Here is a 13,326-nt window from a genome sequence, read left to right as displayed (position 1 = left end):
ATACTGAGTGCTGAATGATAGAGATGATGTCCACACCCTTTCTCACCTTGGTGGGAAAATTCTGCTGTACAAAGGGATGAGTTGCTGGATTAACTTGCAGTCTGTCCCTTTGCTGGCAGAATGCCTGTGCCTCCCAGGAGGGCTCTCGTTTTTATACGTCCTTCTTTTTATCTTTTTAAATCGCTTTTTAACTGTGTTTGCCCCACATCACAGGTGGAGGTGTATGTTGGTGCAACCCAGGTGTACCTCAGTTTCATTACTGTGTAGGTCGTGCCATGATCATTTCTGTTTTCTCTAGCCTGCACTGAACCAGTGATCTCTAGAAGAGGCATCACTAGAAGTGTTTGTTCTGGAAGCATACGTTCTCTAAACAACCTGTGTACGTTTTGAGATCCTCTGAACCGAGGAGACAGACACCAAGGGGTTGTCAGGAGGGCGGGACACTGGTCAGCACTGCGTGGCATGGAAACCGAATCCAGAACTCACTAACCCAGCATTTGTCTCGGTTCTTGGACTTCTTGTGAGTCTCTGACTCACTGGGTCTCTACTCGGATGCTGAAAGAGAGGGTTGTGCTTGGGACTGTGATGGTTCTGTTATTAAGACGGATATTTTATGGGTGGCTGTCAGCCATCCAAGCTAGACATGATACAATAAATTTCATATCCTGTAGATATTACTGTTGCTGTTCAGGCACTGTCAGTTACCCAATGCGCACTTTGACCTTTACAAACCTAGCTGCTTTTCTGTCGAGCAGAGTAAGCAGAACCTTTTTGTGTATGGTAAAACTGAACATTATGCATGAGCTCACAGGCTGGCGTGCCGACATTGGCCTGTCCGTCATGACAGTTCCTGCTTGTGCCCCCCCCAACTCCCCCCACCCCTGGCACTTCAGTGTTATAACATCTGTAAGGCATGATCTCATTGAACTATTGCATTCCTGCAATACGGTGTAGGTTACTGGTTAAAAAGAAACATTGTGACAGCTAGACACCAGTGGTGTTGCGGGACACGGAGATGGAGGCATATAGGACTGCAGTGTGTGTGTTTACAGACTGCGTGTGTTTACATTCCGAGGCACTGTAGTAAATGAATGGAGGGAAATGCTTTATTCTGCTCAGTAAAGGGGAAACACTTCATGTGTTTAAGTGCTGGAGAACCGAACGTTGTTTTATTTGGCCAGGCGTTTGTCCTGAGATGGCACGCTGGTGACGGCACTTATTAGAGGAGTGATGGAGAAAGCAGAGGAAGTGTGTGAAGCCTGGACACAGAGCACGCCCCTCTATATTCACGTGGTAGTCCTGAAGTCACGTGGTAGTCCTGAAGTCACGTGCCAATTCGAAATTGCTTCAAATTATGAACCCAGTTGCCTGTAATGCGCTACGAATAACACACACATGCTACATAGATTATGATCGTCATGCGCATATGATTAAACGAATGCTTGGCCTGACAACGCCACTGTCTTCAACAGTAATTGAAAGCTAGTTAGACGTCAGCAGCAAGTTACCATTTGCGTAATGCTAAATGGCATTTCATGTGTTTTTGTTCCTGAAGTAATTATTTGAGGTCTGAGTGAACAAAGTTACGTCCTCTTCATAACGGCTTGACGTGAACATCCGTCACACATTTACTGCACAATCACATAGCTATTCTTTCACGGAATAAATGAAATCAAACATTGTCTGTTTACCATAAAATAGGTCTGATGGAAACATTTATTTCATCATTGCCATATTTAACATGTCCTACATACAGAATGCAGAGCAGTTTCTGGCACTTGTGTCTGGACGCTGGACGCTGTTTCTACTCCGCCGCGATCACATAAACCCAGTCATTTTATGTCTTGGTCCTACAGGAAACATCTAAAAATATCAGGCTAACACTCATACCGTAATTACCATGTTGGCCCCTCTTAAAATCATTTTAGGAACTAGCCAAAGAAGCAGTGGGAGCTTAATTGGCACCCACAGAGAAGAGAGGGAGTTAGCGCCCTGTTAGCCTCACATACTCCCTGCTGTGTGATACTTCTAATGTCAGAGGGAAAGACGTTTACACCAACTCACGACTGGCTCAATTTGGGTTCCGAAATCACTGATAGCCTGTGGAGCAAATGTCTCGTTAGGACCGCGTGTGTTGTTCATTCATAAACACAGGGCAGAGTTTCAGGCAACTTTCTAACTGAGGATACATTTGCCAGCGGAGGTTTTGTGGAGACAAATGGAATTTCTGAATGTTTTCGCGACGCAGCTGCTATTATATTGCCAAAGGATCTGGGGTCCAATATTGTAAAGATACAAATTCTATGGACTTCTGGTATGGAGTTTCAAACATTTTGACTAAACGTATAACTCCACGTATGAATTTTCAAAGGTTGTTCTGTGTTGCAGAAAGCTCAGCACTAGAGCTTCTCCCTTTATTTTCTGAAACTGTCATTTAGGGCTTTAAGGACAGCTTATAACCGCAGACGCCGAGACGTGATCGTCCACCCTCCTGTCACGCCTCTTGTCTGATTCTGGTAAAGACGTCCAGAAGCATGTTCAGAGCATTCCAGCAGTAATACCTCAAGTCCTGGAAAATGGGGCTCTTTTGTTCAAATCCCTGTTGGTAATCCTCTTAACACTCAATGACAGATGATTCATGTCTAATTCTAACAGGTGGACTGCGGGCTAATACAGAAGACCTGTATTTTGGGGCTTGTTTCTCCACCATATCCCCTAAATTGTTGCTTAAAAAAACAAAACAAAACATGGATGTTTTGATGTCAGGGATTTGGCAACCCTTCCAATGCTGTCATCTGTTGGACATGCCTTCAAGGCTCGAGGTAACAATGTGTGATTTTGTCAAGGATATCAGCCTTCATACACTTGGATGTGGTTGAAAGAGAATCATCCTTTACTTCGACATCTTTCCTTTGCCCAAGCTTGTATTTAATCTTCATTAGCCAATGGGGGTTTTAGACTTATTTAGTTACCAGGGCTCATTTCTCCTTAATCAAGAAAAATCAATGGAGCCACACATGTGAAACCACAATAATGTATGTTGTTATCTTTAAATGGCTCTGTCTACAATACAGTGCTTCATCCACAGTTCCTTAGTAATATCTTATTATCTTTAAATTGTAGCTTCATCTGGAATCATCCAGTGGTGCTACTGCTGCAACAGTTTTCTAAGGTGGAGATAAGAGACATCCTCTTGATGCTTTGCCAACTCTGCGTGCACAAACACACACACACACACACACACACACACACACACACACAAAAGCAAACACGTAAATTTGTCTGACGATTCAGAGTGCTTTAATTTCAGCACCCCTTTTTTTTCTCACTCTCCCTCTTTCTCTCTCTTCCCCTCCCCCTCTTTCTTTCCCCATCTCTCCCTTTCATTCTTCCTCTCTCTGTCGCTCCTCCCCCCTCTTTCCTTCTCTCTCTCTGTCTCTCCTTCCCTCCCTCTCTCTCTGTCTCTCCCTCCCTCTCTCTCTGTCTCTCCTTCCCTCCCTCTCTCTCTCTCTCTCTCTCTATCCCCCTTGCCCTCTCTCTCTGTCTCTCTCTGTCTCTCTCTCTCTCTCTCCCTCTCTCTATCCTCCCTGCCCTCTCTCCCTCTCTCTGTCTCTCCTTCCCTCCCTCTCTCTCTCTCTCTCTATCCCCCTTGCCCTCTCTCTCGGTCTCTCTCTCTCTCTCCCTCTCTCTATCCCCCTGCCCTCTCTCTCTGTCTCTCCCTCCCTCTCTCTCTCAGTCTCTCCCTCTCTCTATCCCCCCTGCCCTCTCTCACTCTCTCTCTCTCTCTCTCTCTCTCTCTCTCTCTCTCTCTCTCTCTCTCTCTCTCTCTCTCTCTCTCTCTCTGGCGAGTCCTGTTCTGCAGCAGGCTGGTTCAGGGGCTTTCCCTCTGTGCCATTAAGTGCAATCAGGAGGCCCATTAACACTCTTCAGATTCACCCCATCACTCACTCCTACCCCCTGGTGCCCCCAGAGGTGTGTTCTACTGCCACACACTCCTGCGTTCAGAGTTATCAGACTGCTCAGTGCGAGAGATGGGAGAGCATCCCGACACAAAGATGCTTCCACATTAACGTGATCTCCTGCAGGCCTCTGTGGTGCTACCAGTCCAAGGGGTTTGGGCTGGGGCTGGACCTACCCCTGCTGCAGAGACAAACTGAGTGCATAGGGCAATGATATTCAAATGATTTGTTAATTCACCAATAGAAATTGTGTATTGCAAAGCTCATACATGGGTTCAGCGTGACAACTGGTCTCTTTGAGTGATCAACACTATTGCTGCTCCTGGACATTTTAATGTGTTGATATTAAATTGCAGTATTTTAGAGTTTTGACATCCATACCTGCTCGCCGGAGATCACCCGGCCGCTGGGAGATCTCGCTGGATGGCGTTATAGTTTGAGAGCTTCCGTCACTCAGTGTTCAGGACTGCAGAGTGTCCGAACCACATTTGCGGGGCTATCTGGAAGGAGGCAGGGGGCGGGCCAGGTTTCTTTTACGAGCCGGACCGACCCATGCACAGTGTGGCCCTTCATTAGCTGCGGGGTGACTGGGCAGCGGGAGGAGACGCGTTGCTATGGGGGCGGGGGGGGGGGGGGGGGGGGGGATGCTGAATCCTGCTCTCATATTGACGTCTGCATTTCATTAACGGCCTTGTTGGACCGGCCAGCCTGTCTGACGCCTAATAACCCAGAGCCAGGAGCTCGGACGGCTTGTCACACACTTGTACCTCACAACTCAGTCCTGTGCTGTCTTTCTTTCTTGGTAACACACACACACACACACACACACACGTCTTTTTCTCACGCTCCGGCTTTTCCTGCCTCTCTGGCACTGTGTTCCTCTCTCACTCTCTCATGCACTCATTTCTCTTGACATTCTGTTGGTTTTTTCACTCATTCAGTATTCAGTCTCCTTCTCTCTTTGTCTTTCTCTCTCTATCTCTGTGTCTTAAACATGCTAACACATCACCGGATACCAAGGCCCGTCGTCTCCTCGGACTTGTGCTACTATAATTGCCTTCAAAGCTGTTTAACGGTTGGGGTGATTCTCTCTCTGATGCTTACGTAACCCTTGGAACTGTAAATGGTCTGAGTGTTATTGGTTTTGATGCAGAGCGTTTCAGAGACAGAATTCTCAGCAGATCCAGCATACGTAACCACCAACTCCAAAAGTCACCAGAAATAGGCCATTGAAAATAAAGGCATATGATTTTGCTATGAACAATAGTTCATTCATAATCTACTTTTTGTTAACACTGATCACTGTAGCAGTTTATTCCTTATTAGAAAATAATCTTGTAATGTACACAAGGGGTTGCATACAGCTTGTATTTTTATGTGGCTTATGTGAAAGGAATATATGTTGTAAGCCTCAATGCTCTGCTGAAGAGCTCTATTTTCGGTGGCTAAGTTAAGAGGGAGGAGGTGTGTGTGTGTGTGTGTGTGTGTGTGTGTGTGTGTGTGTGTGTGTGTGTGTGTGATATATAAAGAGAGAGAGAGAGAGCAACCTAGACAAACAGGCAGAGTCTCAGGTCTCTCTGCAAACACTGCCCTGTGTTTGAACTACACACCTTTAACACAGTCACAGGCTCTCTCACACACGCTCTCGCCTAAATATACCCCTCAGAGGCAGAGCGGGGCATTAATCAGACTGGTGAAAGCACCCTCGCACAGACCCCTGTACCCACATCAGCCACACACACTCACTACAGATGTTAGGGACAAAGTGCACACACACACACACACACACACACACACACACACACACACACACACACGAGTCTCGCTGCAGCAGCTAATAGAGAAGCAAGCAGGCATATGATGTCCGCTTCAAAGGTGGTGCACGTCAGTGAAGCTACGCTAGCGCACAAAGACACAGGAGACCAGGATGATGGAACCGCACCAACAGCACCACGCACACCTAGACGGCTCACTCGGCTACGAGCGCCACGGTCACGTCCTGAAGACGTCGTGCAGTGCAACGCGTTGTTCTCTGCTGACAGAGTGCATCTTAACCATAGCTCAGGCGTACTGAAAACGTGAGGCTTCATAGAGGCAGGCAGCATCTTTCCTTCATTCATGTGGAAGTCTCCAGTTTCGGCTCTCGGTGGGTTGGTGCAGTGAGACGACTCGAGAGAATTTGGAGAGGCTATTTGGGAAAAGAACGCAGCAGGTTGTAGTCTGTCTACACATGATGCATTACCTGCATCTGGTAACCATGGTTACGAGTGTATTTCAGTGATTCTATAAATTGTGGTGACAAAGAAAAAAGTGTCTGCAGTTTATGAAGTGCAAAGGAAAGAGCTACGAGAAGGTTTTTCATGTGCAGTGAGTCAGTCTGCAGGCACGCGGTACTTACCCCATGCCTTTTCCCTTTCTCAAGTGTTCCGCGGAATGTTCTCTAAACTCCACTTCCAGACAGATTAATGCTGACATGTTTATTTGCTCAGTGAAAAGGCATTTGTGTTTTGAACCAGCAGACTTTTTGGTCTTTTTGTGTTTAGTATGTGAGTCCTTTCTTCCTGACACACATTCTCTTCACTACGCCAACACTGGACTTTCTGTTTGTGCGAAATGTTTTGTTTACATTTTTAGTTGTTTCCTTTCAAATGAAGTAGTAACAACAGTGAAATAGTCCCCCCCACCAAATCCCACATTAAACCTGCTCCATTTGTTAAGGGGAGATCATAATTGGATGTGTTGTGTGAGCGTGATTATACATGGCTGGTCATAATGGAGAATACGCAGGTAACCGCTCCGTTTCTGTCATGGGTCAACCCCAACAGTGTGACTTCAGCGCTCTACCTCTCCTGAGTATTAGCACCTGTGCCTCATTAACATGTCATCAGTGTGCCTATTTAAGATCTTTGTGTTCGTGTTAAATCTCACACCTTCCTGTGGGCTTTTGCCGTTCCTATTGCCTTGGGCAGGCCTGATTCTTTGGTGTTGTGTCTTTGGTATATTGCACTTTCTTCTCTAGCATCCACGGGCGTACTTTAGTCGTTCGAGAAGGCCTCGTCTTTAGTGTGGATGCTTCAGAAGGTGGAAGTTCGTCTGGGTTTGTAGTAGTGGGCTTCGAGGAACACTTGGTGCTGAAACGACAGTATCTTGAACAGCAGAATGAGCAGCTGTGTCTCTAGCTACGTTGGGGCTCCATTGTGGACAGGTTCATTGTGGACAGGTCCATTGTGGACAGGCTTTGTCACCAGCTGACTGCTTTTTGTCTTTCATCCAGATCCACTGCTACAGGAGACACATAGACGAGTCTCCCTGTTGCCTCGTTAGATTTGAAGCTACAGAGACCAGAGAGTTTCACGTCAACGTGGACGTTCATTAATCTGGCACATAACAAGCAAACAATTGGGCAGCTTTCGTTTTCAGCAGAGATGAGGCATGATCTTACGATTGCTTCATTGCACTTTTATGATCAATAGGGGATAGAGGCTCAGGGTAGCTCCTTTTAAAGATGAAGTGAGAGATAACCCTGCGTTTGAGTATCCTGTGGAGTTCTGCATGTTCGGCATTGGCAGGGTGAAATAACCATTCATTAATAACCACTTGCCTCCCACAATTACTTTCAATCCCTAGAGGATCTTATCTCATTGGCTGTTCACACCTAATTTGTGAGGTAATGTGCCATGTTTCAGGAAGTTTAACTAATTCAGCTGGATTCTTAGAGCCCATAGATTTAAGATACACTAGGTTCACTTCTGAAGAATGGCAACAAAGATTATAATCCAGGTTTGTATAATCTGTATAGTGGAGGCACAGGTTACCTACATGCGCCAGGCAACACTCACTCTAAAGCTGAAAAGGACTTGTTCTCCAGAGCTCGCTTTTGTGCCTGCACACTTGCTTTGGTAATGCAATCACAATTCTGTCTATGGATGAATAATCTTGGGGGTTGTGCAGAATTGTACTGATCAGCATGTGGTCTGAGGCCTGCAAGTTTCTGTCCTTCCATGTGAATCGCTGCTTCTCGTCCTTGTCATGGATGGTAATCCATTGGGCTTGGGGTGGCCCAGGAGATCACCCACCCGGGTGCAAGGACCATCCCCTCTGGGGTGGCTCCCCTGCCCTGGAGAGCTTGTCCAGCGATGGAACTCATTCCTCAGGTGCACAACAAGAAGAAGCAGCTGGCACCAACAACCAGGGATACAGATCTTCTTTTCTCTGCTACACCTCCAGCGTTAACAAGTACACTGCTATAGTGCGCACTGAATAAGCTGAATAAAGAAATACATTATTCCAAACCTGCTTTTATTGAGCAAATTGCACATGAATACCCAACCAATTAAAAGAACTTTAATTTAAATAAGACAAAAAGCAGGAAGCAAGCATGAGTCTCCAAGAGCTTAATGAAATGACCCCGAACATGATAGTACACGAGTCAACGAAAGGCAACATAACATTCAGGGACTGACATTGGCCACCGAAACAGGAAACACTGTGAGGGATGTGAATGGCTAGTTGTAGCTTAATATCATTGGCCAAATGGTGTGAATGTTTCTTCTGATAGGTCAAATAAGAAAAACCATTTTAAATGTTCTTATTCATCACATCCTTCGCAATCTGTTTATTGCCCGTGTTCATATTGGGGTGATGCTGAAAATACAAATCATTGGTCAAGACTAAACCTTGCATGGACTACACCACTGAAGTTATGGAGAAGTTCCTCTATCCCGGGCCTCTAGTGCCCATGTGCACCAAAGCAACCAGCGGGTGGATTAACAAATGCCTTTGACTTGTGAAGTACACACAATCTCATCTGGATCCAGGAAGGACACAAATAGAAAACAGCCGTCTTCTGGCCACAGTACCTGAGTACCTAAGTACCTGACCTAAGTACCTAAGTACAGTACCTAAGTACCTGACTGGACCTCATGGCCTTTCCAGCGGAACATTGTTCTTCCAGGCTTTTGTCTCCGACGTCGTCTTTGACGTGCTTCGCAGGTTTGCGGTATCCTACGTTGATTAAGCAGATATGATTGTGATGCAATGGTGCATTATTACATCAGATCCTGGTTGGCGGGTTACTCCACAGGTGATTTATGGAGCGTCTGGATATTAACGTGAATCTCATGCCTGGGCATCATCCATGGTGCGGTGCATAGGAGGATAGGCTAAACCAGGAACCCGAGCTGTTATCTTCACAGTCACTGCAGACGTCAGCCGGAGATCTGTTGCGGGTTCAGACTGTCCCCACATCCTTGTTCACTCGCCCTCTGGGCCTCTGCGTCTCCTGTCTATTAGCACCTGTGCCTCATTTCCACATTGTTAGAGTGTCTGTTTAAGGTCTTTGTCCCCCTGCCCCATGTGTTTGCACCTCCCCACACCTACTGCCCTGTTATATTATTTTCCTTCGGTACGTTGTTTATTAAACTTTCACTTATCGTCCGCTAGCTCCTCTGAGTTGTCTGGGAACAGTTTCTCTGCCCATAGACCAAACTGAGCAAACTTGTCCTCATTACCTGAACCTACACGACAAAAAAGGTTTTTCTCTCCATTTCACGTTAAATGTAGCTTAAATGGCCGTGGCTGGTTCAATGTCGCCGCATGAAAGTTAGACCTGATATCACCTGAAGTAAAAAGACCTTCAGGTCTAAAGCCTTGTGCCTGGCTTTACGTGTGATCCTCTTCTGTCTGTAGGGGGCTCCAGAACTGTGTCCTGCTGTGGCTCCTGTGCGATAGTGGAAACTCACACTTAGTGTCTGGTAAACCAGAACAGGGGCCTCTCACCTGGTTTAGGGTGATAGGAACAGAGGTAGTGGACAACCCTAGATTCCATCTGTTTGTTCCTTTAAAATACTGAGCAATATTTAATAATACATTAAATGAGTGGCGTATGAGTTTTTTCATTCCATTTTCATGTGGATGAAATTTAAATGAAACAAAACATATTTAATGTTTACTGGTTTCCTTTGCTAATGTTTGAAGCCACTTAAGAAAGACCTGAATCCGTTTTTTGTATCATCAGCCTTGAAAGCCCTGGTCATCTGCTGTCTGTGGCCTGAAGTGTGTTCGGGTTCCATAGGGCAGCTTTGCTGTTAAAGGTGGTGCATTACTCCTCGTTGTAGGTCTGCTCTTTGACAGCATGGTGACACGTCTGCAAGGCCCCAGTGTGCAGTAGACGCAATACGCCGGCACTAAAAGGCCACTAATGTAAACAGTTTTTCATATAGAAGCTACTCTCCTGCTTTTGCAGGGTGGCTCGTACGGACAGCCACCACTGCTTTCTGCCAGTGTTCTCATCTTTGTCAGAAATTCCTCAGTTGTTTGCATGGAGTGGGATATAAGAGAAGGTTTTCAGGTGCAGAACTCATGCCAGCCAGGTTTTCTGGGGCGGAAAATATTGAAATATGAAGCTGATGAGAAACGGCTTCTCCAATGCTCTTTAATTGCTCAGTTAGAAACGTTTTGGCAGAATTTGGAGATAAAAAGCAGTAATTTGCATGACTGTAATCTAAACTCTATTCTGATTAGCTTGTTTACTGCTTGATTGGAGCCATGCCTGTTCTGGTCGAAGCCAAAGGAGAGAAGTTTGGTTTGTTGTTCTCCGAAAGTAAATACAGAAATGTGAATCTCCTGGAATCAGTTCTCCTGTAGTTTGCAACTGTGTCTTAGCGCATGTTTCGGGGTCTGAGACAGCAGTGTGGTTTTCTTCAAATCAATCCCAAATAATGGCACTGGGGTGGAATGAGCGTGGTGCGTCCAGGTTGGACGAGAGCGTAAGCAGACGCAGGTCAGGACGAGCTGGACCTGCAGCTGGAGGCAGTGAGAAGACATGTAAACTGTTGCAATTACACGGTCAGCTCACTGTGACGGGACTGGGCATTTACGGGAAGATACGGAGATGAGAGGGGACATCTCAACAGGAAATGGTGTGTGTGTGTGTGTGTGTGTGTGTGTGTGTGTGTGTGTGTGTGTGTGTGTGTGTGTGTGTGTGTGTGTGTGTGTGTGTTTGTGAGAGAGAGAGAGAGAGAGAGAGAGAGAGAGAAGGGTGTTTGAAACTGAGAAGCAGAATGCACATTAATGGTTTGCAACCCAGTAAATAGTTCTAGTTTAGTAAATAATTCTAGCTCTTTGAAGTTGGATGAATGCTAAAAGATAACCGATACTCTTTCCCATGAATAACAGCTGTTGTTCTTATCCTGTGAGGAAAGTTCTACTGCTCACATTCCTAATATGCTTTCATAACTTCTGTTAGTGGTTATATATTATAAATAAAAATGATTTTAGTTGCATGGCTGCAATCACTAAACACAGCCAAAATGACCAAAGAAAGGTATCCACACTAAGGTGTAGTGGGTAGTAACATTAACTACACAGATTAAAGGAAGCATGAAATAAGCCTCTGATTATAATGATCCAAAGGCAGCACTGGCATGTTGACGTCTGGCCAGGGTTCTCCTGCTCCATGAGGAACCAAACTACACACAGTACACACTCTATACACACTACATTTACATTTATGGCATTTGGCAGATGCCCTTATCCAGAGCAACTTACATTTTTATACACGTGAGCAATTGAAGGTTAAGGGCCTTGCTCAGGGGCACCTTAGTCATGGCCTCAGGTCTGGGAATCAAATCCACGACCCTCCGGTCACAAGACCAGTTCCCTAACCACTGGTTTTGACTTTGAAGCCAGATGTGTCTAACCTCTGTGATGGTGTGTTTGCATGTGGATGCTGAACCAAACGGCTGGTCCTTCTTCACTGTGGCAGATCCCACCGGGTTTGTGTGTATGTTGTGTTGAACTGTGTTAGCTGCCTTCAGTCCAGTGCTGTGGGACTTCATGGGTTTGCGCTCTCGTTTTGCAGATGTTGACGAGTGTGTGGAGACAACGGACAACTGCAGCATCGATGCCATCTGCCAGAACACGGTCAAATCGTACAAATGCATCTGCAAGTCTGGCTACAAAGGGGACGGAAAGCACTGTGAAGGTAAGACCAGCACAGCATGGGTCATGATTATGATTATCTTAGCTGATCATAATGGGGATTACTACAGTAATATTGATTATTTTAGCTGATGTTGATGGTGATTATTACAGTAATATTGATTATTTGAGCTGATGGTGATTATTACAGTAATATTGATTGTTTTAGCTGATGCGGATGGTGAATATTACAGTAATATTGACTATTTTAGCTGATGGTGGTTATTACAGTAATATTGATTATTTTAGCTGATGATTATTACAGTAATATTGATTATTTTAGCTGATGGTGATTATTACAGTAATATTTATTGTACACTGTCCTCTCTTTGCTCACTGAGCATATCACACAAGGTTGTATCTACCACTGTCATTAGTTTTAGTGTGATTTATTAGTGTTACTTTTCCTGTGCATCCCTGTGTTCTTTGTGTGTGTTTGTGTATCTGTGTGTATGTGCATTCATGTGTTTGTGTATCTGTGTGTATGTGCATTCATGTGTTTGTGTATCTGTGTGTATGTGCATTCATGTGTTTGTGTATCTGTGTGTATGTGCATTCATGTGTTTGTGTATCTGTGTGTATGTGCATTCATGTGTTTGTGTATCTGTGTGTATGTGCATTCATGTGTTTGTGTATCTGTGTGTATGTGCATTCATGTGTTTGTGTATTCATGCTTTTTGCAAGTGATCATTAAAAAAAAGAAAAAAAAAAGGAAGGGAAGAAAGAAAAGGACCAGCATAAAAGAAGAGTGGTCAGGTTTTATTTACTCTTCTCCACTCGCCATGAAATAGAGCAGGAAATGTCATACACATGTTTATTGAATGAAATTAGGATTCATAAGAGGCCTGCCCATTAGGCATCCTTGTTTTGCTCATGGGAGCAGGCATTGTTCCAGCTGGAGACCCTGGTGGGTCTGCCTGGGTCTGACGGACGTCCTACACGTCCTCTCCACCACGGCAGGCCGTGCACGCCTCTCTGCTCCAACTTGAGTCACTTTCTTTTCCACACAGGCTGCTTGGCTTTGTGGTGACTCTGGCTGCTTGCCACAGGACCCTAAAGGTTGGCTGAGGATATAAACCTATTAAACTGAAAATGTAAAGGCAGAAATTAGTTGGATGTTGAGTAAAACCTAGTGTTAGCGATCAGATAATTGAAGGGACGAGAATGCACTAACGCGCCTCCGTGTTACACACATCGGGTACAGAGCGACCCCTCCGGCTCAAACGCCTCCAGGCAAAACCGCAAAGAGTCGAGCGGGTTCGGCTGTGTTTGTGCTTCGTGCTGATCTCGGATCGGCATCTTAAAATCCTCTAAGTGAGGACGCGCTAGATGTGAGGAAACCTAGCTGTGCCTGCGCTCTCGAAGTTCTGACTCGCTAAGGAAGAGA

The 13,326-nt window shown here is 45.4% G+C and overlaps 1 protein-coding gene across 4 annotated transcripts in view; it reads left to right on the top strand.

Annotated features, from left to right (window-relative positions):
- The window catches only part of scube3 (signal peptide, CUB domain, EGF-like 3), a 66,166-nt gene that overhangs the window by 5,099 nt on the left and 47,741 nt on the right, over positions 1-13,326 (top strand). For all 4 annotated transcript variants that reach the window (XM_076983826.1, XM_076983828.1, XM_076983827.1 and 1 more), the window contains exon 2: positions 11,821-11,943. In XM_076983826.1, coding sequence (XP_076839941.1) covers positions 11,821-11,943 — 123 coding nt within the window. The remainder of the gene's footprint in view (positions 1-11,820; positions 11,944-13,326) is intronic.

This window comes from Brachyhypopomus gauderio, chromosome 21 (genome assembly GCF_052324685.1).
Source record: "Brachyhypopomus gauderio isolate BG-103 chromosome 21, BGAUD_0.2, whole genome shotgun sequence".
Taxonomy (NCBI): Eukaryota; Metazoa; Chordata; class Actinopteri; order Gymnotiformes; family Hypopomidae; genus Brachyhypopomus; species Brachyhypopomus gauderio.
Note: the sequence above shows the minus strand (reverse complement) of the source record. Positions and strands in the feature narration are given on the sequence as shown.